The sequence below is a fragment of the Melopsittacus undulatus genome, chromosome Z (genome assembly GCF_012275295.1).
Source record: "Melopsittacus undulatus isolate bMelUnd1 chromosome Z, bMelUnd1.mat.Z, whole genome shotgun sequence".
Lineage (NCBI taxonomy): Eukaryota > Metazoa > Chordata > Aves > Psittaciformes > Psittaculidae > Melopsittacus > Melopsittacus undulatus.
Genome location: NC_047557.1, coordinates 83,990,200 through 84,017,571, shown reverse-complemented (window position 1 = coordinate 84,017,571; position 27,372 = coordinate 83,990,200). Strand labels below are relative to the sequence as shown.

At 44.7% G+C, this 27,372-nt stretch overlaps 1 protein-coding gene across 2 annotated transcripts in view; it reads left to right on the top strand.

Annotated features, from left to right (window-relative positions):
- The first annotated feature begins 7,076 nt into the window (after positions 1 to 7,076).
- NECAB2 (N-terminal EF-hand calcium binding protein 2) overlaps positions 7,077 to 27,372 on the top strand; it is a 79,407-nt gene continuing 59,111 nt past the window's right edge. Inside the window, exons 1-2 of one of the 2 annotated variants that reach the window (XM_005152243.2) lie at positions 7,077 to 7,274; positions 16,361 to 16,385. In XM_005152243.2, the coding sequence (XP_005152300.1) occupies positions 7,077 to 7,274; positions 16,361 to 16,385 (223 nt within the window). The remainder of the gene's footprint in view (positions 7,275 to 16,360; positions 16,386 to 27,372) is intronic. The other variant, XM_031052026.1, reaches the window with a different exon arrangement.

Genomic DNA, 27,372 nt, shown 5'->3' with positions numbered 1-27,372 from the left:
ACTGCTGCTGGTGCTGGGTCCGTGGGGACTTTTGGCTGCTGTAAGGAGACAAACCACCAGGAAACAGCATTTTGCTGTACCCCAGTGCCTCCCTGCAGCCTCAGCATCAAGCACTAGATGTCCTTGCATGCCATACAGCTGGCGTGCATCCGCTCTGGAGCCACACAGGCTGCAGGCGGATATCCATGAGGGTGATGACCGTAGGATGAAGATGTCACTTTTCCAGCTCTGGCCTTTGGTGATGAAAGGGATTTCATGGGGTAAATGCACCTTCTGTTCTGCTCATCTTCACACTTCCTTAGGGATGCCAGGTCAGGAGCTGCCTCACTTGTGCAGTCATGAGATCCCCCACGAGATTCCAGCGAACTCTCCTCTGTATGCATCCCAGCACTAGCAGCTCAAAGTCACTTAGTGGTGGTCCCTTTAAACTATTTCAAGAGGAGCCTTTTGTGGTGGGAAATTTATAGCTGCCTTGTGAGCATGTCAATGTCTCAGTGGAACCCATTAAGTTACACTAATTTGATCCCAAAGTGTCAAAAATAGTGGCATTTTAAAATAGCTTCATAGTCAGGAACTAAATAACATGCTCATAGAGTGGTTTTGATGTGTGCTCAGTGGTGAGCAGGACTGGAGAAATGGAAGACGTTACTCAGCCAAACTCTTGGTGAATAATTACTGGAGCAGTGTAGAAAATAAATAATTTCTTCACTTCTGTCACTTTTAGGATGGCAAATAAGGACAAATAAAATGCTGCAGGGGAAAATGAAGGTGCCTGGTGCTTGTGCAGTAAGCTACTGAACTGATGATCTGTACATGAAAGGTTCACTCCTTTGAGTTGCAATGAGTATCCTTTGGGGAGCCCCTGACAGACCTCTCCTTGCTGGCATGCTATGTGCTTACCCTGAACCTCATTTACCACTTGTGGTAGTGATCCCTCACCCCTAGGGACCACATCTAGGAGCATGGCTGCCTGCAGAGGTAAATACACCAGCAATCCTTGGAGCTGTGTGGAACTTTTGGTCCTGGTTGTCCCCAGGGTGGCCAAGGGCAAATTACAGCTACCTGGCAGCTGCTCAAGCAGTCCTTGAGCGTCAGAACAGCATCCCAGGCTCCTCTTGTTTCCACATCCAACTCTTCTTCTGGCACCTGCAGAACTGGTTGTGGGGTGTTCGCACCCTCGGGCTCCAGCATGGCACTGGAGTTTTGTGAAGCAAGCCTGGCTTGTAGGTTCAGCTTCTCTGAGCATGGGTTTTGTGCCCAAATCTCTCCTGTTCTGCAGTTCCAGCATTGCTTTGAGGACAGAGAGCAATGTTGCAGACGAAGGGATACTCAGGCAAGATTTATGCCCTTCTGAATAATCTCCATATGTTCACAGCTTTAGCCACAGGCTTAGTATGTTAAGAATAAGAAAGGTTTCTATTTTATTTCTCTAAAAGAAGTACCCTTTTGGCCAGCTTTTAACCAGTGTCCTCGCTGTGCCTTGAGACTCTGCCCAGGCTCTCGCCAGAGGAGTTTTGCCATCATACCTGTATGGGGTACCCCAGAGGGAGTTGCTCTTATATTGAAAGCTGTCAGATTTTGCCCTCTGAGCAGTATTTATCGTGAGCAGTAAATTTGTGAAATCATCTCTCCTCCTACAAATGTGGCCAGAGGTGGTATCTGCTGGGCAAAGGAGGAAATTACTTTAGAAATTAGTTACAAAGGGCATGAGCAACAGGAAAAGGCCAGTCCCTCCCTCCCCCATTTTGCTATGAAAAAGCTTGATAGTTCTAATTTCTATACATTTGCAGACACATTTTGTCCATTAAAATGGTGTAAATTAACACTTCAGTGCTGCAACTGGGGAGGTCAATCATCAAGACAGTAATCTATTTAGGTGCAGCAACTCAAATGATTTTTTTAATCGGTGGTCATGCCCACACAGGGAGGCTCATAAATCTGAAAGTCTACTGTTCCTCATTTTTGGGCTTTTTATACTGTTATATATGAATCCACATGAGGTATACCAGGCACATGAAACAAAGGGTAATTTTGAAAGCTCATCAGAAATGGAATAGCTTATTCCAAAGGTTCTTAATAGTTCTGACCTAAATTGCATGTTGAAGGGGAAAATATTTTGATCTGCTGTATGTGAATACTATTATAAGTAATAAACACACAAGAAAAATGTTATGGTATCTCTTCCTTACAACTACACAATCACAAGTTCTACCAAGTGAGTAGCCTGTAGTTTTAAGTGAGGATGTGTGGGATTTGGTGTTTAGTGCTCATTTTCTCAGTTGTCCAAACAACATAGATGGGTCATGCTCTCTTTAATACCCAGACAAGCAAACCCACCAAAACAAAATCACCCTCTGTATTTACTTAGGAGCCGTCAGACAGGCTTTACTGGCTGTCTGCATCCCTGCATTTCAGAATAATAAGAGTGCAATATTCTTTGGTTAGTAAGGTTTCCACTAAACAGTGGCAGATTCCCTGGGGATGAAAGGGCCATGCCTGGAGCGGGGAGCTGGGAGCCCAAAGGCCATGGGCAGCCCCAAGCAGATGTGCTGCTGCTGAGAGCTTGGGAGAAGCTGCACAGCTTCCAGGCCCTCTCTTGGATGAGCCTCTGTCTATCTTGGAAGGTGTCTCCTATGATTTGGAACATTTTTGTTGCTAGTTATCTGTTGGGTTTTTTTCTTATAGTAGTAATTCATCACACTGCTCTGGAGAACCATCTCAGAGCTCTGGGGAAAATGGGGCATTTGAGGACTATGATCTCATGCTGCAGGAGTTTTATGTGACGATGAGGCTAGTTCAGGTAATTTCATTTTACAATGATCCCTGTCTACCTGTGGGTTGCCTTTAGGATTGTGACCAGGAATAACCTGAACTCACTCTGTGCCTGTTCTCTGTTTGTAGCAACTGGGTGCATTTCGGTGGGCTGAGTGATTCCTCAGAAAATCCCTCTCTGTGGCCTGCCTTCACACAGAGCAATCCCACCCCAGGGATTCCCCCATGGCTGCAATGCTGGTCTTGGAGCAAGAGGGGATGTTTAGTGCAAGCAGAAGTGCTTTGAAAGACAGGTTCTGTAAGTCCGGTTGGAAAAGGCTCTGGAGATAAAGTCAAAGTCTACATTTTGACTTAAGGCAAGATGTAAGATCAATGTGACACAAAAAAAAGGGGCATTTGAAGCATTATCCTTGCTTTGGCTCTTGCCCTGACTGCAGGGCCTGGAACAGAAACCCAGGATCCCAATGACTGGGTTGGACTAGATGCTTTGTTAGTGATATGGGGGAGCTGTGCTCCCCAGACCATGAGCTCTGCACCCTCAACTTGCATAGGGGAGGAGGGTGTATTTTAGGAATCAACATACATTGTTCACGTATGTGGTATCCTTGGATCTTTCTAAGTTCAGACTGGTGCACGATCTTGGTGATGTTGGCAGTGTAGCTTTTTCAAGCTTGGCATATAAAGTCTTTATAAGATCACCTGGTAATTACATGTTGCATTATAACAAACATAAATTAATACAGGGACTAAAGCAGCATTTCAGCCTCCAGGATGTGCAGGTGAGGTTGTTCTGCCTAATTCCCATCTCTGTAATGGAGATACCAATTTCTTCCTCCTGCCATTGAGGCATTGTTGCCTGCATCGTTAGATTAACCTCAATCCCTCAATTGTTAGTAAATATCATTAGTTGTGTGTGACATTTTGTACTGAGTGAGGCTGCAGGTCCTGCCTGTTGGAAAGTTTTAATTAACTAAAGCTCCCTGTGGTGCACAGAGAGGCAGGGGGGAGAAAGCAGAATTCAAAGGGGAGATGAAAGCCCTGCCACGCTGGGGTGCAGGTGGGACTTCTGCTCTGCCTCAGATCTTTCTTTCAGAGGAGCTCTTGGTTCTTCAGGTGGCCTCTTAAATTACAGCACATGGTTGAGCTTCTGCTCCAGCAGCCTTTCCAGAAGCTGCTGGAAAATAACCAGGTGTAGCACCTGAGTAAGCCCCCCTATGAAAGCCTGTAAAGCAAATCTCATCAATGATAAGTGTAAACCAATGCTTTATGCTGAGCACCAGTGCACCAGGGAGAAAAAACTGTTGGGCTAGGATCAGACATGAAACTGGAATTGGCAATAACCTTTTCTTGAGATCTTTGAGTTTCTGAACATGGAGCTGGGATGAGGGAGAATTCATCTCTTGCAACTTCCAACAACCTTCCCTTCAACAACTGAATCACTCATTTAGATTGTAGTGGTCTGGGCCCCCATGTGTGGCTAGTGCAGCAGTGGGAAAGCCCATTCTTAAATGTCAAGGAAGAGAAGGTGAAGCTGCAGCTGCTGCCTTCCCTCTCATCTTGCCTGTACTGCAGTCGGGCAGGGTTTGTGTCCCCTGCCTGCAAAGCAATGTGGAAAGCAAGATGCCACTGGGTCAGCCCCAGAAACAAGGGGTTCCTCCTGGGTTCTGCTGCTGCTGGGCACCACATGGCCTGAGCAGTGAGTCCACCAAAACCTGTAATGAATGTTTGCTACTTTCATTGGGATGCACTTTGTGTGGAATCAACTGCTTTTTTTGTTGTCTCTTCTCTATTCTCTCCTGTTTGTTCTTATGCCCCTCACCATCTGCAATATCTGTATGTATAGAGCTTTCAAGACAACCAGCCCAGCTCTCTCCACCTTTAATGAAAGGGCAAAACGTGTGCTGGATGCCAGGGAGCTGCAGTCAAAGAGGCAGGGACATGTCCTACAGCAGCCAAAACCCTATTGTCTCTACTTGTCCATCACCTGTTTGGTTTCTTCTTCTGGCCCTGGTTGTGATGACTGCTTGCTGGGGACCTGGACAGTGCTATAACTGATAGCACTGGTTGGCAAAGCCCCAGTGCATTTGCTGCAGTTGTGTTTATTTGCACACGACATACAGCATCCTGTTTCCCTTGGAAAGAAGCAGGGGATGAGTTTTGGCACACAGTGCCCAACCTGAGGGCTGTGCCTTTGCCCTCCCCCTTGGCTGTTGTGTGGGACCGGCCTGAACACATGACTCAGAGGTTCCTATGTTTATCACCTGGCTCAGATAAGTAAGAGCTGTCTTTTCCATTTTTTCCTGAAAAGAAGACTTCAACCTCATGGAAATTTGTGAATAACTCAGCCCCTAGCAACACAGCCAGAGTGAATGGCTGGCTTCTCTCTAATATCTGAGTAGCTGAAACTTTTTGTTTTCTATCTAGTCCATTTAGGAGGAAAAATAAGTATTTAAATGCCATAGAGCTGATTTTGACAGTAGCAAGAACTGATTTTGACAAAAGCACAGAAATAGCCCCAGACTTCTAAGACAAGTAATAAATCTTCATGGCACGCAAAAAGGAAAATTCAAAGAACCTTATTTACAAACTTATTCAGTAAATAGTTTTAAATAATGAGCATATAGTAACCCTAAACTGGGTGTAATTAATACAGCTTGAACCAGGCATTTAGTGGAGGGACATCCAAAGCAGAAAGCAGCATATGACTAATCTGAGGATTGTAGAAGTACAGAAGACAGCAGTAGTAATTCAGGCCAACAAGGGGTACAGGCTGCTTGGCACCAGCAGTTGGTATGTAGGGGTACAGCCCTCCTAAGCCTGTGGCAAGGATGATGTGTCTTGCCTTAGATTATGTTTGCTGTGAGATGTAAGTGGGGATTGAGCATTGACTGGGTTGTACACCAGCATGCCCTGAGCATTCCTGTGAATGAGCACAGAGCTGTTAAAGTGCTCCAAACAGCTCCTGTGAGCCAATACCCTGAAATTCCTCCTTTTTCCCCCATTAATTTAATATTGCTGGAGAAGAAGGAAACCCTGGAAGGCAAGAGCCTGGTGAAAGAGGGACTCAGCCAACAGGCATCCTGGTTTATTTCTTTTAAATAGCTGAGGCTGTGGCTTTTAAATACCTGGGGCACAGAGACCCAGCTATCTAAAAGCCTTTCAGGAGCCTTCAGTACTCCAGCAGAGAGAACTGGGCTCCCACTCACTTTTCTTTGAGCAGTAGCTGAGAGGAAAATGTACATTCCCTTGCCTGTCACATCAAACACAAGAATTTCACCCTGATTTACCTGAACAAAGATGGGTAGTTAGAAAAAGGGGCTAAATACTTTCAGGTAGGCTTTGCTGGGGGGTCTGTGCTCTGGTGCTTTAAATAATTTATTGTTTCTTCTAAAACAGTAGCTGATCAGGCCTTTTGGAGTGATCATGCTCTTCCTCATCTGGAGATGAGGCATAGGGCTCCTGTGTAAGGCTTGCATGGGGATACTGGGCTTGCTGGTTCCTGTATCAGAGATGTTCAAATCTGGGAATGTGACCCTTAGAGGGGCATAAAGTCCCCTAGAGCTGCCTGCAAGAGGGTCTTGCTGCCACAGGTGCGGGGAGAGGCCATTCAGAGCCTGTGGCCACAGCAGTGCTCTGGGAATCCCCTGAGAGTCTGAGTTCCTGGTGCATTTCTGAGTATGAACTCAAACTGGGAGCATCTCCTCAAGTGTGCAGGGAGAGATGAAATTATTTAGTGCCTTTGTGGGCAAAAGACTCATTGCCCCTACTGCAAGCCTAGGTCTTCACCTGTGTATGTGATCACGGGAGTATCCCAAAGGAACATCATTATTATAGAGAATTACAGGGTTACAAGTATTTGTCCAGCTGCACACTGTGGTTAGCTCTGTAGCCATGAATGCTGCAATACCCCCGCTGGAATCTCTGGCTATTCGTTGTACAGAGATTTTCTGGAGTAGGAATCAATGGCCAGGGTCAAGTTTGATTTACCAGCAAGAAATCTGTACTCTGCTCCACTTACAAAGAGCTGCTAAAATCTGCTGTAGGTGAAAGGGAGGCTGTGGAGGGGGGATGGCATATGATAGGAATACTCTTTTTTGGATAGAAAATTCCTACAGACAGACTTTGGAGTATGGGCACCCACCTGGACTACTACGGGGCGACCTACCCCCACCCCAAAATTCCCTCCTTGTTGTTCGGGCCCGCCCCTGCCCGATGCCCGGCGGTGGGGGAGGAGGAAGAGGGGGAGGAAGGCGGGAGGTGGGTGGGAGGGAGTCCCCATCTCCGGCATGAGGCCGGGCTGAGCAATGTGCGAGCAGGCAACGCGGTACTGCCGGGCCGGCGTGCAGAGGCTGCTGCGCAAGCCTCCGCCAGCGCTCCGCGGGCTGGACGGGATCCTGCGCTGGGTGGTAGCCAGGATGAGCGACAAGGGCGTCGCGGAGCGGGAGCTGCTCACCTCGGGAGCCGCCGCCGCGCAGAGGAAGGGCACCTCCGTCATCCTCGATGTGAGTGCGAGCAGCGTTCCGCACCCCACGTCCCGTCCCGGCTCGGGAGCGGGGTTCTACCCCGGGTCCTGCAATCCCTGCCCGTCTGGGGACGAGTTGCATCCCGGGTCCTGCAACCCCCGACCGGCTCGGCATAGGTGTGCAGCCCGGGTCCCACATCCCCCTGCCCAGGTCCCGCCTCCAGCTCGGGATCAGTGTTATTTCCTGGGTTCTGCATCCCGGGCTGCGCTCGGGTCTAGCCATCTCCCAGACCGGAAAGAGGCTGTACCCCGGCTCTGTAATTGCTTACCTTGCTCCTTCACGAGCTGCGTGGGCACTTGGGGGGCACCGCGGCTCCTGCACCCTCGTTGCAGGATCCTGCACCCCCCGACCGGCTTGGCATCAGGGTTATTCCTCTGATTCTGCATCCCCCGCCAGTTGGGGATGGGGTGCAGCCCAGGTCCTCTATCTCCTGGGCTGGCTGGGTGTAGGGATGCTCAGATCGAGCAGCCCCTTTCCAGATCCTGTGCCCCTAGCTGGCTGGGCATAGGGGGTGCAAGATCCACCTGTCTAGATCTTGCATCCTCTGGACTGGCTGAGCACATGAGGTGCAGTCCGGGAGCTGCACTCCTTTGCCCTGCACACAGTCGACAGCTGGGAATAAGGTGCATCCTGGTCATGCATCTCCCGGACCTGCTGGGAATGGGGATGCCATTTAGGATCCTGTAGCCCCTTTCCTGTGTCCTGCACCCCCAAAGTGGCTGGGCATAAGGATGCAGCCCAGGTCCTGCATTTTGTTTTGACTGGCTGAGCATGGGGATGCAGCCTGTATTCATTATCTCCTTTCCAAGATCCTGCACCCTTTGGACCAGCTGGGTATGGGGTGCACCCCAGGTCCTGCATCCCATGGATCAGCTGGAACGGGGATGAACTGTCGGTCCTTAATCCTGGTATTAGCTTGACTGAATGGGAATGCAGGACTCCAGGTCCTGTAGGCTCCCCAGGCTTGCACCATGGGTTGCCCCAGTTTAGCTGGGCATAAGGGTGCACGCGGGTCCAGCATCCACTTCAGGTCCTGAGCATCAGTCCCAGAAGGGCTGTAGCTATGAGGGTCTGTGCAGCGGGAGCTGGGCAGCATGGTCCTGGATGCGTGTGACTGCGTGGGACCCCTAGGGTCCCTTGCCGAGGTTTGGGGCACTGGCAGAGGCGTGCTTAGTGCCTCGAGTGCAGTATTTATAGACCTCCTGATTAGGAAGCTAACGAGGCTGTTTGCACTTAAATGAATTGGGAGAACGGGGTAGAATCAGAGAGCAAACGGTGTAATTACACAGTCTTTCTGCAGCGTTTAGGAATTAAAAACATAGATCCTCAGGTTTGCTATCTCCTAGCTTTAAAAATAAAAATGTAGTCAATGCAAAAATAAACTACTGAGGCACTGGCTGCAGTAAAGGATCTCCTCCAGCCCCCTCAGAGTTAGGCAGTAGTAGCACTTCCAGGCAAGCCTTCGAGTTTTCTAAATAATTTGCTGAATCTTCTACCACATTCCTGGTAGGCGTTGGTGTGGGCTGGTGTAGTGAACCTCAAACTCACTACATCTCTGGGCACCCCGATCTCATAAGCATTTTGGTTCTTGAATGAACCAACACGACTGCGTCTATTGAACTCTCAAAAGCAGCTTGGAGATCAGAGCTCTTAAGGATGGTCCTGCGCAGTGAAATGGGCTGGCATGTAGGCAGCTGCAGGCTGTAGGAAATGCTGTTTCATGGGTCAACTGAAAGGACAAATGCAACTAGTACCCCTGTGTCTTTTAAGATAACTTGTTTGGGTTTTCTGTTAGATTTTGGGGTCTTTTTCTTCTTCTTTTACCTGCCCTGAAATTACTGAAGTTTTACAACAGTCTGTAATCTGGGTTTCAGAGCATGAATGCAATTGGGAAACAACACTAAATTTATACAACAGGTTCCTGAGTTGACTGCTTTTCCACTAGATGGTATCTTATCATACAATCATTAAATGGATTTTTTTTTCCACCACTTTGAGATTTGAGCTGAGAAAATGAACAATGAACTTTCAGAATTCCTTAACCAGTGGGAAATACAATGGAGCTGGCATGCAACTCCTGATCCTTTTTCCCTTTCACAATGGGAATGGGAGCCCTTTCTCACCTGCTGAAAGTAGAAATGGATGCCGGAAATGTAAAGCCTGAGGGTTTGAGATATTTTTTTCCTCCTCCCTTAGAGTTTCCTTCTCTGCTTTTCTCCAGTTACAATAAGAACATCAACTGAAGCTGTAGCTTCACTGTAACAGGCTCTTCAAGTGCACTGTGAGACACCCCCTTTCCCCCCACCCCCCCACCCCATATGAAGGGTTTAAGCAGAGAAACACACATTTGGGTTAATTTTTATTCATTATCAGGGACATAAAAAGCATCCACTGAATCCCCAAGAGATGAGAATGTGTTTTCCAATTAACTCATTCACGTTCCTGCATTACATGGATGTCCAGGGGAAGCAGCTAGCCCCAGCCATGCAGCAGTGTGACTTGGTGGTTGGGGATGAAGTGAAAGACCTGTGAGATTTTATATTTAACTGCCATGTCTGCATGAGCTGGTGTGTTATGTAGATAGTTTGCTGGGGACTGGGAAAGGAGCGTTAAGCTTGGTATTAAGCTATGAATTAGATGGCTCTGACATTAATGGTACTTTAGTCACTTTTTCTTCCTTTTCTGTTCTGGCTTCCTTTTGACTCAGCCATCCTCAATGTGCTTGTTCTGACTCCTCCATATTGTGAGGGTGGCTGGTGGGTCAGTACAAAATTCCCTGTGCCCTTTGTGCCAAAGAAACAGAACTGTGTTGGTGTGGGGCAAAACTGAGCATGGGGGAAGAACAAAATACAAAAAGGGAGCTAGATACCTTCTGTCATCAACCTGGCAACTGCCACTTGGAGGGTGAATCTTAGCTTTGGTCTGTTTTTTTTTCTTTCATTTTGCCTGTGTCTTTTCAGGTGAAAGATTAAAAAGGGTTGAAAAATGTTTACGAGTTCAGCTAAAAAAAAAAAATAGATCTAAAATTGTAGATTAACTAAACCCTGGTAGCAAACTAATGAAGAAGATATTTAATCCTAAGCATTTCTTAATATATGCAATGAGTAAAACTGAGGGGTGACTGATGCTTTTCAGTGGTGGTAGCAGATCAAGTGGAGGTGATGTGCTGCTCTAGGAACCTGGAAAATATCACTTTACATTTGATGTCAGGCAAACTAGCCTAAGGGATTAAGCAAAGGGTCTGTACCTATCACCTATCCTGTGCTCATCCTCAGGTGCCTGCCTCTGTGTTTGCTCCTGAGATCTGGATTGTGCACAGCTGCTCCATCTGCCAGAGCCAAAAGCTAAGGCTTGGCAGCATGTGTAATCTGCTGTAGATAACTACTGTCTATCCATAGTTAATCATGTGAATAGTAACACTATGTTCTCTTTCTGCCTTCTGGACTGCTTGAAGACGCCCTGAGCTTTGCTCTAAACCCACAAGGACAAAACCTCTTTATTAAAAATAAGCTGAAACTGTCACGCTGCTGCTCAAATCCATGTGTGGTGATAGTGGCATTTCTAGTCCAGAACAAATCCTCACACGTCACAAGACTTATGAAAGGACAGTATAGTGGGTGTGTGGGTAAGCCTATAACAGATCATGCTTGCTGAGTATGAGTGAGTCCACATGCAGTACAGAACTGAAGTGGATGGTTCCTAAGGACTGAGAAATACCTGGACAGGCATTGCTCTGTTTCAGTGGGAGTACTTCAGTGCTGACTTACATACTTGCTCATCTCTTCCTGCCTTGGTGTTACTGTCAAAAACCTACATTGTTGCCAGGAGTGTGAACTCCAGTGCATGTTAAGGCCTGGTTAGTCACAGTGGCTGTAGGCAAAGATGCCCCATCTGGTTTACACCAGGGAGAGCCTGTTGGATGCATTCATTCCCTGCTTGTCATCTAAAATATAAGGGTCAGCCTTGAGTATGAGTGAGCATCCCTGTGGCAGGACTGTGTACTCCAAGGGGTACTGACATCCCTGCCTCCTCTCTAGCTTTGGTGATGGTGACTAAATGCATTGCTTTTCGGCTTATTTTAAATGTCCCTGAAGAAAGCAGTGCTATTCATTTCAGGTCAGATGAAGCTTTTTGTTTGATCTGCACTGTCTTTTCCTGAAAACTAATTTTGACCCTCATCTGTCTATTTCCTTCTTCAATAGGGTCAGAAAGATCGTTTCAAATCCATCTCTCTTGCTAATGGCTGCTCTTGCATACTCGCTTACCTGCCAGATCTGATTTGCACTTCTTCAACCCCATGGGACTGAGTGAGGTGTTTGGATAGAAGCTACAGAGAATTTGGCTTTTGCCAAGGGTGCATTTCCAAAATGTAGGTCCAAGAATTGGCAGAGTTTTCCAACTGCTTTGTGAATAACACGATTTCCAGTTCAGCAAAGCTATTGCAGACACAAAATCCCTTCTTTGCTGCTTTGATGTTTATTCTGTGGGTTTTTTTGTGTATTGATTGGTAGTTGTTGTTGGTAGTTCTTTTTCTGCTTTTTTGGATTGTTTTTAAGGTTGATTCCCTCCCTGTTTTGCATCCTTATTTACCTTCTCACTTCTCCAAGTGAATAGGGACGGCTATCTTCCTCCTCCTTCGTTACTCTTATGTGAAATCCATGGTTTGAAATCATCCCCTTAAGCCATGCTAGCAGGGCATGGCTGCAAAGCAGGGGCAGAGCAGGGCTGTGCTCTGTGCATTCAGAGATTGCTCACAGCAAGGTACATAATGGCACAGAAGAGTCCAGCCTTTCTCTTCTGCTCTTCAGGTCTTTGTAAGCAGGTGCTTGAAATGGAGCTGTACCCAGGCTCAATGTTAATGCAAAGGTAACTTCTAGTGCTGTGTAGGTGGTGACAGCAAATGCAACTCTTGCCTGTCTCATGCAACTTTTATTTAGGACAGCCAGGTAAAGACTAAGGGAGAAAGGTACAAGTTAAAGGAGAGGCTAAGACATGCTGTTAACTGCCCTTCTCCTGGAGTGGCAGAAAGAGCCAGAAGACCTGGAGGTCTGTAGCAGCCTTGCTTTGGCAGGGAAGCTGCTCCAGAAAGGACAATATTATTTGCACCCCAATGGCATATTTCTGAAACACCCAAATCAAAACTTTCCCCTTGCATGGGCAAAGCTCGCAAGTCTGATGATGCCAAAAGATCCAAAGTGGAAAAGATTGAGGTCATTACATTCTTGGCTTATTACTTGAAAGAACAGCATAGAGAGGCTGTAATATACATTCCTGCCAGTACCTCGAGCTAGAAGGGTAAAGGCCATACCTGATACAAAACCTTGTCTCAGCTCCACATGAGGTGTTGAGGCTTATAGGGAGAGGAACAGAAAGGAAGAACAAGAATGTAGGGACATTGTGAACAGACTAATTGGGTTTTTGGTATATCTGGGTATCTGGATGCTTTCTCATCCATTAGGCTTTCCTCATTCAGGAGACTTAGGATTTTGGTTGTCCTCAATTCTGCACCAAGATTAGAATGGAAAACAAAATTCTAGCTCAGCTGCAGTCTATTTTAAATCAACATCATGTTAACCTGCTGCAGGGACAATAAACTCTAGAAACCCTGTAATAAATCTTGGGCTGGTTAGTGGAGTGCTTGTGTGAATTTAATAAAATTCCTAAGAAAATCTCCATTAAGCAGCCTTGTTGCACATTCTCATCCAGGAGCTTTGAAAAGGCAGAACTGAATGTTTAAATTGAAGCATTGGGGTTTTTTTAAGTTCATTATTAACCACTAGTGTTTTGAATTGCTTACTTCTGCCAACCAACATCTGTAGTAGCCCTTCAAGAGTACAGCAAAAATGTGTATTTTAAAAGTAATTGGAAATCTTGACAGTTGTTCCTCACTTTAAATAAAATAGTTTATAGTCATCTAAACACAGTAAATGGAATAAGTATGCTGCAGACAGCAAACTACATGCCTGTGTAAAGCCTATAAAATAAGTTAATCTGGCCCATATTGTGGGCATCCTGAGGGCTCACCATACAACTTAGCTTGTGTTTCAGGAGACTTGCTTAATACGTTTAAAATGTAGCTCATGGGGGAGATGATTGCTGTAGTACTTTTTGGACTGGATAATTTCTCATTTACCATCTGGAAGCCCCTGATGGTTAGGGAACTGTGGGTGATGTAGAGGAAAGAGCATCCCTGGTCAGGCTGTGTGGTGCTGCCAGCTCCTCTTCCATGCTGGGGATGGTCTTTGTCTGGGGTGGAGGCATGGGAAGCCAATTGCTGCCAAGGCATAGCAGGACAAGATGTTTATCAATATTTCATAGCCTCCACTCCTGCTGACCTCCTGACCTGCGGCCTTGGCTAAGACTAAGCAACTTGTGTGAGAATAGCAGTGATGGGGGTACTGCAGGCCTGCAGAGAGCGACTGCAGGGATGACTGGCTTTGCAGTGTCTATGCTGGAGATGACACAGCATCCCTGCTTATATTCCCTTCTTCCTGGAGCTGGTTAGAGCATTCCTTCCCCTGAGCACCCTCAGAGCCTGGCACTAAGCAGCCATATGGGGCTTGCCTTGCTGGACCATAGGAGAGGCATGAGGGACTGTATTTTCCCTTTCATCACCAGATCTTTCCCTTACTGAAAGCACATCACATCCTTCCCACAGTGGAACAACTAATTCAAGACATGAACAGAGAGCATCTTCAGGTGTGTGTGGGAGGGCACTCTTGTTTGCTGAGACAGAGCATGAATCCTGGGTCTTCACAGAAGCAGTGTTTCTGGCAGCATTACCAAGCTGTCATAGAGTATATTATCTCTTTATCAGCCTCCTGATGCTCATTCCAGGGCTCATACCTTGATGTACTGCCTGCCTGTGATGACAGACATCTTTTCTTAAACTGCTTTCCCTCCAGGTGTCCTGTTTTGAATATTTTTGTGTGTGTGCAGATTTTAGGTGGTTCAATTAAGCTGGAAAAATAAATCTTGCTCATTAGCAATAGAAACTAAACAGCTTAGTCCTGTAGAATAAACCTTAGTAGTTAACACAGCTGATGTGATCTTCCATCAATGTGCTTGTTTACAAATAATCATACTTTCTAGGAGTATCTGGGGGAGCTAAAGCCCTGAAAGGTTCACTTAGTGAAGGTGGACATAAATGCTTCAATTTCTTAACATTTTTACCTTTTTTCTTTTTTTTTTATCTCCTGCTCCTACTGTTCATGGCAAGGTTGGTGGTTTCACAGAGCAGAGCACTGCAGATTTTTCCCACTTTAAGCTATGTTTTACTCTTGTTTTTGCCTTCCCATTCTTCCTCTTCCATTTGTGCTTAGCAGTGTGGCAATCTCCCACAGGACCTTAAAATAGACTTTGCTGCTTCTACATTGGACTTGATGTAATGTCTTTATTTCAAAGCAGTGGGAATAGTAATACAAGAATGTGGTGATGAAACAAATCCAGAAATAAACAGCATCTACAAAGAAAAGTGCCCCATCTGGAGGTGCTCGTGGGAGTGTGAGGAGCTGGGGTGTCTAAGCTGGCAAAAAAGGAGTATTTTGTACTCTGGGCAGTCCATGTTGTGCATGGCTGACTGATGTGTGCCAAAGCCATGGGGCATGCTGGGGTTCCTGCTTGTCTTGCCTGGCTTTATTCTTTCTTCCCATAGACAAGCTGTGACTGTCTGGCCCTTCTAACCCCATATTTAACCTCAGTGAAGTCCATAAAGATGGTAGGATTTCCCCCCAAAGCTTCTAATTAATCTGAAAAAAACAAAGGTCAGTCCAAGAAGTAAGGAGCTTTAGGGTGTTCACAAGCTGTAATCCTTGTAGGGTTATGATCCTTCCTTGAAGCTGGGACTTGGTGGCTCCCATCATTTAGGTCTGGTTTCACCAGAGGGTGTTTTCCTTTGTTGAAGTACACCAGAAAGTCCACCTTTGACTTTGCAGCTAAGGAGGAACTTTGGGCAAAAGAATTATTATTATTCCTTAATTAAGCTATGGTCTCTTAAATAGCATATTCTGCAATTCAGTTTGTCTCTTGTGATTCCTTTTTTGTGCAGCAGTTTCTCTCCTGATATTTTTCGCTTTTTTTAAATGATTTTATGACCCAGAAAAGAAGAGATTCCATTTTAGGGCTGACTGTGATCTGTCCTGCTGGTGCTTTTTTTCCCTCTGCAGGGAAATGTCTTTGTACAGTCAAAATCTCTGCTTTTGCTCAAATTAATAAGGTCAGGTCTGAAGAAAGGATGACAATATTTTCCTTTTCTGCCCAGTTTGAGCATGTTAATTTTTTGCTAATTTATAGTCAAACCTGTGTCAGCAGCTGTTTTTTTTCAGGAACCTGTAAGATTGCAACCTTTGCACAAGCCTTTTGCTATTAATTGCATTGTCAGGTGTCTATTTCTACTCTAAAATGAGACTAGTCAAAGACATATCAGTTGTTTCTGCTGTTTTTCCCTCGCAAATTCAGCCATACTACACATTATTGCAATTCTTTTTTCTTCTGAACAGGTTATGTGATTCCTCTCTGTGGGCTGCTCCTCCACACTGTAGTTTTAAGTCTAAATATAATCTTTTTCCCACAGAGGAAATATACTTTTTTAAAAAAGAATATTGTAAATAGTTTTAGAAGTGCAGAACTATGAAATCTGCTTTAAGAGATATTATTGATGCTAGAGAAATTGGCTGGCCATGCTGCACAGCTGTTATAATTTTTTTAATGGGTATTTTTCATGTGTGGGAGCCATTTTTTTGTCTTTCTTCTGCAAGGGAGGTAGGAGATGGTGGAACTGCTGGACGTACTTTGTGTTTATTTTGCTAGCTAACCCATTTTCCACCAGTTATTCCAAAGGCAACCATGCTGATACCCTACTCCAGCCGTGGTTGTCAATCATGTGGGTCTGGAGGTGATGGGCTTAACCCATGGGAAGGGTGAGCTCAGTAAAACACCTGAATTCGCTGAAGGGCCTAGAGTGTATCGTCCTGCCCTGTGCTGAACATGGTCCCAGTGTTAAAGGCTTCACTCTCTCAAAGTCAAACAACATAGTAAACATGTTTTTCTCTCTCTTTCAATTCTAGATTTTCAGAAGAGCCGACAAAAATGGTAAGTCTGTATACTCCTATTTCATATTTCTTGACTGAAATTTTGTCAGTATTACTATTTTTCCTGATAGTGATCTCTAACTATCTAAATGTCTTTCAGTTTACTGGGCCTGATGCTGATAGGGTCTAAACATCAGAAAACATTTCATTATTTCTTTGGCTGAGATATTCTTAGAGCAGATGTGATACTCGTGTGCAAGTCAGCACAGTGAGATTCACCAGATTTGGGGCAATTTCACAAAAAAGAGCATAAAAATAAATCACAACTAAGTGATAAGTGTCAATCCACCTCTTGCAATAGCTTTGCAAAATGAACTTAATCTATGATTAATAGTAGTTTGGTTCCTGAATGACTGGATACATGCATTGAGGAGCAACATGTATTGATTTGTGTTTTCAGTATGTGCCTATAGAAAGCACAAAGAAATAACTTTGTTGAGTCTAGTCTTTCCCTTAGGTGGGGAGTAGTGTGGAGGTTATACGACTTGGGATCCTGGAATGAGCTGCTCTTCTGTGAGGTAACAGTTAAGGAAAAAAGAGGCAATGGGTCCAATCCCGGGATCTCTCTCCATCCTGAAAAGTAATCCCAGGATCTCTCTCCATCCTGAAAAGCAATTTAGTTTTAGCTCCTAGCTAAAATCCCAAGAGCTATTCTCTAGCTAGTCCCTGTTGTACAAGAAGAAAATTAAGTATGTGTCAAAACTGTGTGTGTTTGCAGAGGGACATGTGGGAGCAAAGGAGCATAGGGGAGAGTTTATTTTTTCACTGGCACATTTCAAAGGGATTTACCTGATTTCTGCAGGAGCTTCTAGAGACATAGGACCACTGCCCCTAGGAAAGACAGTGAAAGCTGCTGTGAGCTGGCTGCCATGTAAGCAGTAAATGCCCTGTTAATGTGGGCATTTGATTCTAACAACTGACACAGTTATAAGACACTGAAATTTGTTGCTTGGATGAGCCTAGCAGTTGTGTGGTGGAAGGGGAATGCTGGTGATGGGGGGAGAACACTCCAAGTGCTGCTTACAGAAGAAAATGAATTTCTGCTCTTGACACCCAGACTGTCACACTTCACAGCCTCCTGAGCACTAAACTGTTGCATAATTGGAGACCAGGAGGTTTTGTATGATGAAATATTAGATGCTGCCTCTGCTTTCTGCTGGCTGGTGTGCCTGCTCCCATTGAGCTGAGTGCTGGGGTTGCCAGCTTGTAATGAAGTATTAACCTGCCACTTGCCCTCCATCAGATGGGGGGCGTTTGGAGTACAATTGTCCGTGTCTTTGCTGTTTGTAGATACTGGGCTAAAATCTGTGCTTAGCTATTCCCACCTCAGTTTGAAGTTGAAAATGCCACTCCAAGCTTTGACCTGTGAAACTGCTCCTTTCTAAGCCCCTGTTTAGCCTCCCTCCTGCCGGACCCTCCTTCCAGTTTCCAGGCCAGTCTCTGTGTAGGGCATCTGAAATCAAATGCAGTGATTTTGTTTTCTTTACAATGACAAATGATACTCTCTTGAGCAAAGCTTGAAAAGATGCACTTTAACATACTGGTCTTGATGTAGTTATTTTCAATGACTGCTTTTTGAGCTGTGTCAAATGATTCTGTGCTTTTGGTTTTATTCCAATTAAGTTTAGAATAGCTGCAATGGGGCTGCAGAATTGGAACTCAAAGTACAAAATCTTGTCCTGGCTGTTGTGCTAATATTAAGATTTTTGTAGGATGGGTGAGTAGAGCAGCTCAGAAGTTGCTCTTGGAGCTCTGGTATTCCCCACTCACTGCAGTAGGAAGTAAGGTGCTTCTGCCTGTCAGAAACAGGCAGACATGTCTTTCCAACCCATCCAAGAGGGCAAAGCTGTCATTTTGATAGTTTTACCACATCACAAGGTCATGGGAGTTAAACTTTAGTGCAGCTCTCCCCATAGGGACAGCTCTCTTGGTGTATTTCATAGGTGACAGTGGCAAGACATGAATCTGTTTTTTTGTGGGGTGGGTGATAATTGGGAAATTATGAGCCTGTGGATCTGCTTGATCTGCTCTGGTGATGGGTTTCCGAGAAGACAGATGTACCTTTGGAAAGCAGGTGATGTTTACTGACCAGTTTTCCTTTGCTGTTACTGAAACCCATCCAAATGTCCTGGTTTTGCAGACTTGTTGTAGTCTGTTAATAATAATGACCAAACATTCCTTCAGTGTTTTAACACGAATAACAGGTAAAGGTCAAATAAGGTCCTTCCATCATCAAGGACAAATCTGTTCTTCTTACCTCTGCCCCTCACCCTGGGAAAAACCTGCCCACCTCCTCCATTGTCTTCTCCCTGAATGTTACTCCCTTTGTAAGGCTTGCACAAGCAATCCATACGGATAACATGCAGGACTGTTCTCCTGCATGTGGACAGGAAGACCATGAGTGGCTCAGGTACAGGTACAAAAGCATTTTTTTGTCCAGCTCATTCAACCAGAGGGAGCTTGGAGATGAGCAAAGAAGCAGAGATTAACACCCCAGAGCTGACCCTGGGGTGTCTATCAGCCACACTGGGCACCCAAACGCCTCTTCATGGAGCTGCTGTTCATGCAGATGTACACTCCTGGGGGTCAGGTACCCCATAATGTAGTGCTCATGGGGAGCATTGCTCATGAATGAGTGGTCACTTTGGTTGGATGTGCTGTGCAGACATGAAAAGATGTTCACCTCTTTGAAGATATTCCCCTGGAAGCTGTTTGAACATCTTTATTCTATTCAGAGCAATTGGAGTTTTTCTTGATTAGGTCACAAAATGTTAAAATGCATGTGGATTGTCTGTGATGTATCTGCTATTAGCTGTTAATGCATTGGGTGTAAAGGTGACTAGCTGACTAGTCAGAACACATAACCAGCTTGGGGTGATATGAACAAGCACCATCAGGACAAGCCCTACTCCAGTGTCTGGCACTTAAATTGGTGGTTCATTGCCAAAGATGTTGCTGGGAAGGAATTTGAACTGCTTAAGGGTGAGAGCTGTCACTGTCAGGGTGCAGAAGGTCTGACCTTGCAGGGCTTGCAGGGGTATGAGGAGACACCCATCACTGAATAGGAAGGATAAGTGCCCCGCAGCTCTGGCCAGGCTGCTGGCATCAGTTGCTCTACTGAAATTTGTCCTGCTTCTTTTTAAGCCTGGATAGGCACCGCAGTGAGGCACAGCTGGTGCTGTTAATGATGGCCAAATGGTCTATGAAGAAAAGATTAACTCCACCTCTGCTTCCACTCTCATTGCTTGCAGTGCATGTGACCTAAAACTGCGTTGTTTGGATAACACAGGGCAGTGCTCTTCATGAGACTAATGCTGCCAGGCAAACGGGACAATGCCTTTTCCTTTTTCTGACATGGATGACAGGCTGTCACAAAGCAGTCTGGAGTTCAGTGGGAGCTCTATCCTGCAAGATGAGGTGGCCCAATCTCATCATGGATGCTTTCCAGCGCCACTGAGTAGGGTTGTCTCTGATCTTGGGGCTGTCTTCTGAAGGACTGTATGTCCTGCAATGATTTTCCCTACCTTTATCTAGATGCTGCTTTTTTGTTGAGGCAATACCTGCCAGCTGGCATGGCCAGCTCCAACCATTCATATTTGCTGAACTCTTGAGTTTGCTACCTTACATAATTAGCTCAGTATATTCCTCTGCAGCCTTTCGGGGTCGTGGCTTCCCACAGCTGCCCCTCCAGTCCCCTGCAGCTCACAGCAACTGCTGCAGGAAACAGGCAGGAATATTTCCCTTGGTACAGCCTCCCTGCAAACCGTGGCCCAGAGGTTTCCAGAGCTAGAGGTAATATCCTTGTATTTAATATCACCAGGAGCCTCTTTTTCACAGCTTTCTCTTTGACATCCTGGCCTTTAATTTATTGATTCGTTGAAATACAGTCTCTTCATGGCTTTACCTTGTGCAGCTCTGAGGAGCAGTGGAAGCATCAGCCTGCTGCTTTCATGCTTCCCCGCAGGTGGCCTGTGTGTACAATGAAAATCCTACACTGTTAGGTTTTCATTGGAATCCCAGGAAGGGGTGCCAAGCCCTGAGCAGGCTGCTGGGAACACAGGCTCATGGCTTCCCAAAATATTTTACTCTGTTAACATGCTTGTGCTGCCTGCACATGTACAGAGATTCTTGTCTGACAGGGACTTTGCTTGTTTAATTGACCAGCTGAGACAAGTCGTTCTATGGCGCTGTGTGATGGTGGCATATGGGGGACAGAGCTCTCAGGGCAGGGAGAGCTGGCAGCTTTACCCAGAACTGGCAGCTCTTGCTCTCCTTGGCTCTTACAGACCTGTGTAGAAGCCCTACAGAAATAGCAGGGGAAAATCTGAATAAAACTTCAGCTCTTGCTGTCTAGTTTAATTAGAACATCTCACATAACTTCTGCCATGCAGGGATCAGGTGATTAAAGGGTCACGTAAGAGAGAGATTTTAAGCTTAAGGCATTGTCTTATTTAATGCCCAGCTTCCTACAGTCAAGAGGTAATAAATCAGCATCTTGATTTTAAAAATTTTATTCTATTTTTCCCCCCAGCCTGGAAAAAATGGCACTTATAGTGTTAAGGCAACATGGCTGATTCTGACACAGAAGCTATGGAGCCTGATCATGTGAATTCTCCCTCATCCCCTTCTTTCCAAAGCTCCTCAGCATAAATTGTTAATTCATGTAAAATTAGATATTCTTGGTGCAAGATGCTAAACCACATCATTATCCCTGCCATGTTCAGGTACTTGCATTAAGGTGATTTGATTCAGTGCCTACACACTAAGACATTGCTAATGAGCAGGCCTTTCTCATTTAAAGATGTCCTGGTCTCCTGGCCCAGAAAAATTAGATTCTGTCTCTAATGTGATTTAAGTCCCCAACCTTTTTCCCCATGGATAATATCAAGCAGCTGGATTTACAGCTATCTATATGGTAAACTCAGCAAGCAGTTTGGATAGCACGCCTTGGAATGGTGAGCATGTTGGAGACACCTGGAAAAACTGGCAAATGGCAAGAAGTGTAAATTTCTGACAGTGAATAATTCAACTAGCTTTGGTCATGATTTGCAGGGGCATGGCTGTTACTCATTCAAAATAATCTTTTTCTTCTGTGTAAGAGTATTTTTCCTTTCTCTACTAATAAATCCACCTACTGTCTTGTTACCCTCCCAGTCCCAGTAAACAATATTTTCTTTGACATACGGTAGGGAAATGGAGTTATCTTGTTTTAGGCTGGTGAAGCAGAGCTGTCAATCATCTGAGTTATCTACCGTGTACTTTAACAGTCTCACTAGAAAGCTGTTAATCAATTATAAGCTAAATAGCCCAGGATCCCTTTTGAAAGATTAAGACTGTATAATTTTGACAGAGCAGCCTAATTGCTAACGATTCACTGCAAAAATGTTGCTTTCTGAAAATTAGAACTTTATTATCTTGAAATCTCCAGCCACTGCTACCACTCAACTGCCATCTCTTGAGTGTAACTAACTGTGAAGTGCATCAAGCTTTACTCTTGTGGTTTAGTTGGATGTTTTTTGATGCAGTTATCAGATCTTGTTCATGGAAATGGCCACTGGTCTGGCCTATCCATGGGGCTGGCTTGCTGGATACTGGGAGTTAGGTGGGTTCCCCTGGAACTCTGCCATGGAATAGGAAAGGTGCAAAAGAGCATGTGCCAGAAAAAAATCTTGGCATATGGTTATAAAGTGTCTAGAGAAAATGGCAGGAGTAGCTGGCAGTGGTGCAGTATTTCACTTGATAGTGACCAGGGAGGTTAGCATTGTGGTTTGGCCAACTTGGCACCTTCCAATTGCCGCTGTCCTTGTGACCTCTGTGCCAAGAACTGATCCTAACCATTGTCCTTCTCCCTTGAATGTATCATATCTAGAGAAGTGTGGATGGAAATGAAGCAGTTCAACACATGCTGCCTTGGATAGCTTCTGCTGTTATCAAAAATTAAATACAATGAAGTACAAACATGGATTAAACAAATTTAATTTATAATTTTAACATAGAGATCTGGAGTGCAAATTGTGAGAGGAGGTTTCATTTTCTAATTGATCTGGATGATCAGCTGAAAGCCTGTAGAAGGATGTAGCAGAGCTGGTAAAGGAAAAAAGGAAGAATGAATGCATGAAAGTGGTTGGAAAGGGCTTCTTGGTTAAGAGTCACCAAGAGCAATGGATTTACGCCCATTCCTATCCCAGTAGGGCTTGCCCTTTAAATAGCTGGACACAGATATCTGCTAGTCACTTAAGAGCTCATTAAAGGGAATTTATGCTGTTATTCATTGGAAGTAAAAGTTTGCATATCCCAGTGTTGGAAGCCTTATAGCCAATTGCATTACAGATGCTGGGGGCACATACAGAGCTGCTGACAAGCGAAAAACATAAATATGTTTAGACATCATCATCATCACAAACTGGCTGAGGAGCCTGGTTAGCTGGCAGCAAGGTTGTGCCCTTCTGAGCAGAGCAAGATCTGCTTCTTAGTTATAAACTATTGGCACTGCTCTGACTGATGGCTTTGTGGCCATAATGCCCTTGCCACCATTGTCTCTTAATCTGTGGAGCTCACAAGCTTCAAAAGCTGGAAAAAGGAGAAAAAGGAAACCAAGTAAATAAAAAGCCTTAGGCACATCTCACAGTCCCAGCTTGTTAAGTTAAAGAACTGAGGCAAGGCCTAAGTGACACCTAAGTAGAAAGCAGTCTCATTAATCACCAATATGCAAATGAAGAGACTGGGGTTTGAGGTTTCTTCATGGATCAGGTTGCTTGCTTAAGGGATGGTTGTGGGAGAGCAGGGAAAGCCCTGGGCCTCCAGCGGAGGGAAAGGGCTGAATGAGTCTTGATGTGGTAGGTCTCCAAAAGAGCAGTGGATGAAGTGCCCAGCAATTTCCAGTTTTCCTAAGGTCTGTGTGCCTGTCCTCAGTGTCTCATTTGTAAGCAGAGACTGTTTCTCTGCTTTCAATACTTCAAGGATCTGGGAAATTTGCATGATCTTTAATAGTAATAATTCTCAAAGCCTTACCCACCCTTTCCATACTCCACTTGGAGAAATTATTCTGATCACCTCTAATGAGCCCAGAACAGGAAGAAATGGGCATTTGTTGTGGATGTGATTATGTCTCAAATTCACAGCAACTGGACCCAGGTCACTGTGCAAATGTTTCCTTTTGCCTGTTTCACTCCAAGGATGCCCCTCGCTGAGCCTGAGTCATTAATAAGGAAACTGGGGCAAAAAAGGGTGAAAATGTGTCTTCACTTCTGGCCAGGAGAGAGGGAAAGAAAAAACTGTCACTGGTGAGCAACTGGTCCAAATACCCCATTTTTAATGTTCACTTTCAATGCTTTATGTCCCTGTACATTTCTTGTCTGCAGGTTAGAGACATTTTTGAATAAGGAAATTGAGATTATGGTCTGAGCACAGCACTGCCGGCATGATGGGTGCTAAACATCATATACTGTTTGCTTGGTTTCCTGCCTGTAGTGATGTTTCTACCTTAGTCCATTCTTTACTTCGGAAATCCAAGAGCCTGTCACTATTCAGCTTGCTCATCCTGTCTGGGTCTATCCTTTTTTTTTTCTTAATGGCATCTGATTGCTGGGCAAACACCTTCCATTTTGGAGTTGTTCTGAGTTTAGAAATAGCAGGCATCCATTATTAATTACCTTTTTAATTTATTGAAACATTTTTAGGAAATTACTTGATTGGAATTTAGTGTGATAGTTGTCCATACGGTGGTTTAAGACTCCAAGTACTTATCTCCCCACCTTCATTCATCAATTTTGGCCCTTTTGGAAAATTCTCTTGCACACAACTTGAATGGTAAGTAGCAGCTGGGACTCCAATAATATTGCACCAAAGGCATCAAGGAAGAAAAATGAAGACATTGTAACTTTGAATGTTTTTATCAGATCTTAAAAAGATGATAGGTAAGGATCATGATACCTCCATTTCTCAATCTCTGTCATTTGTATCTATATCTATATATCTCAGAGTAAAAAGACCCCAAACACCTAGTAAGCCTCCTGCTGTACATACAACTCTTCCTCCCACAGTGCTGCATGCATTTTGGAATTACAGTTTTACTGTGAGCTCCCAGGAGCCTTGCAGTCCTTGCTGAAATGGGCTACTACTCACCAAAACCACTTATCTTGCAGACCAAAGTAATTACCTTCTACATGGCTACTGCTCCTCATGCACAGGGAAAACCTTGAGCTATTCATAGCCCACTGGTGTGTCTGAATTAAATCAACAGTTATAAGTTAAAATATTTTAAGTTTTGTATAACAAAAACACTATTAGCAGCCATGTGGAAAAATGCAGTGATGAATCAGGTGGAAAAACACTGTGGTGAATAAGGTTTTCTGAGTACAGATAAATATGATAGGTGTTTCCATGCCCAGATGACCAGTCTAAATGTATTTCTCTTTCATAAATAAATGAAGATTTGCATTTAGATTTCATGTGACAGTCAAAATGCACCTTGTAAAACTGTGTAATAGCCTTTATTTACAAGGATGAAGTTTGAATTTATTTTTCAGTTATTGGGACTCCTGTGTCATCTCTTAGCTCTCTGTTGTATATTCACTTATCCTTCCAAGTCCTTGCAAAGTTCATGGTGCATGATTTTGAAGAGATGACATACTTTTAAATGGAAACATGTAGCTCCCAAAATAATAAACAAGCCCATCAACCTGATGATGAATTCTGAGATAATGTAGAAATTTTCTACAGGTGGTTGCTGGCCATACTCTATAGGCTGTCATTAGATGTGTCCAGTGCTTCTGTTCATCCTTTGACACTTTGAACTTAGGATTTCATTTCCATCATTGACTGACTGGCTTGAAAAAGCATTTCTCAGTTGCTTGTGCCCTTTCAGGGCTGCTTTTTCCTTTCAACAAAGATATGAAAGTATCCAGTGCACCTGTGTGCAGCAGAAGGAAAGAGCAGAGAGTTTTTAGGACTTTTTCTTCTCATATCACTTTTTATTAGAAAATAAATATTAGAATCATAGAGTATTTTTATACTTTAAGCTACAGGAGGTTTGAGCTGGGCAAGGTTCGGATCCTGTCCACAAAATCCCACATGAATTCAAGCCAATGGTGTGGCCAGCAGATGAGCTTTAATTTCGACAACAGAAATGTTTGTATCCCACCTATTTCTGCACAGCATTAATTTATGGCCTATCACTCTCTAAAACTGTTGTTCTTGTCCTCCTCCTAAAGCTTTTCTCTGTTGAGAGAACAGGCTGCCCAAGTAGCAGGTATCATGAAAGCATTCATGGACAGTGGGCAATGAAGTCACTGTTGCTCTGAGTGTGACCTGCACACAGTGGTGTGCTGGCAATAGCACTGGGGGGGTATCCACAGCTTGGAAAGCTGATCTATTAAAACAGAGTGCATGGTTTTCCAATCAACTGGCTTGCTGACACTTCATTTGATATCTAATAATGCAGGTGCCTGACTGCTATTGTGCAGAATGCCCTTTCCTCTTTATTGAAAGTACACATTATGGCAGTGTTGGTGGACATCGCCAGTCCTTGCCCTTTTGCTGTAAAATCTGCAGTTAGAATATCAAGACAGACTTAAAGGAAAAAATGAAAAAAATAGCATCACTTAATATTAAGGCCTTCTTCAGGCATGCTCTCTAGCCCAGGGCACTTGCTGCCTTGTGACTGCAAAGCTATTTACATGTTGGCCCATCCCGGGGCTGTGATATCATCTCCTGGTTGCTCTCTCTGCCCAGCACCTTCTCGTCTTCTGGCTGCCTAGTCTTTCTCCTCTCTCCCTCAAAAATTCATCTGCTAAACGAAATTAAGCAAAACCCATGGTAAAAGTCAGTAACTGCTGTAACCTTCAAGGTTCCCTGACATTTATTTCTGCATTGATGATAAATGGATTTGAACCTCAAAGACAGTCTAATACTTAAATGCACAGTTTTTTTACACCTTCACACTTTCTTATTAGCCTATACCTCAGCCCATCAAAAAATCAGATGGTGATGCTGACCTGAGGAGTCATCTTCCTACAGGTGCTCTCTGGGCAGGAGTATCTGCCTTTGGGCCAATGCTGATGTCTGTTTTCTGCTGGACGTTGCTCAGAGGGGTCAGAAGTAGAGAAGCAGGCTAGATCAGAGCTTTTGTATTGGAAACCACCTGTCAGTCTGCCTCATGCCTGGATTTCCAGCCTGAGCCATCAATCAAGCCTTTCTGCTGCCTGCTTTTATCATTGTTAGAGGTTCAGGGAGGTCTGAGACCTGTCTGAGCATCCTCCCACAGGATTCATCAAACCTCTTGCCCTCAGGTAATGTTGCTCCTTATGCCTAGCAAATGCTGATCTGGCAGAACAAAGATGTGTCTCTGTTTGGACTTTGAATAATGCAATTGCTTTGCATTGGAAAGTGGGGCAGCGTAGCTTTGTTCAGCTTTTAGGGTGGGTTCTGTGTGTGTGATGGAGCCTGGGTGTTTCTATAAGCAATGCTCTTTTTCTGCTGTGTCTGTTCTCTTGTTTGGCTCCTCCTTTCAGTTCCTTTAATACAGAGAGCTGAAAGCAAACAGCAGCATTCAAGTATCCCCGAGAGATGTAGGGAGGGGAGATCAAGCAGAGGTTACTGCTTTAGCCTGGCAATTTAAGACGGAACATTTGATCTGGAGGGCAGTGTTTCCAAATACTCCTGCTTTGCTTTGAAGTGCACCAATTAAGGTCTGACATATGATGTAGCCTAAAGAAGACAGGGTTCATTATTTTCTTCTGTCTGTGGGTTGGGAGATGTGGGGTTTCTTCTGCAAACCTCATTAGAGACTTCACGTTGGACAGGAGTGAATAGGATACGTTATTGTAATGGATTAAATGGCCTCTGCAGGTTGTGAAGGGATTGTGGTTTCCCAAGGAGACTGAAAGATGCTCATATAGCCAAGAGGATTTTCAAAGACATTTCTTTCCAGAGCCAGAGTTGAGAGATTTAACTGGGGGCTGCACAGAAAATGTGTCTACATGGCATGA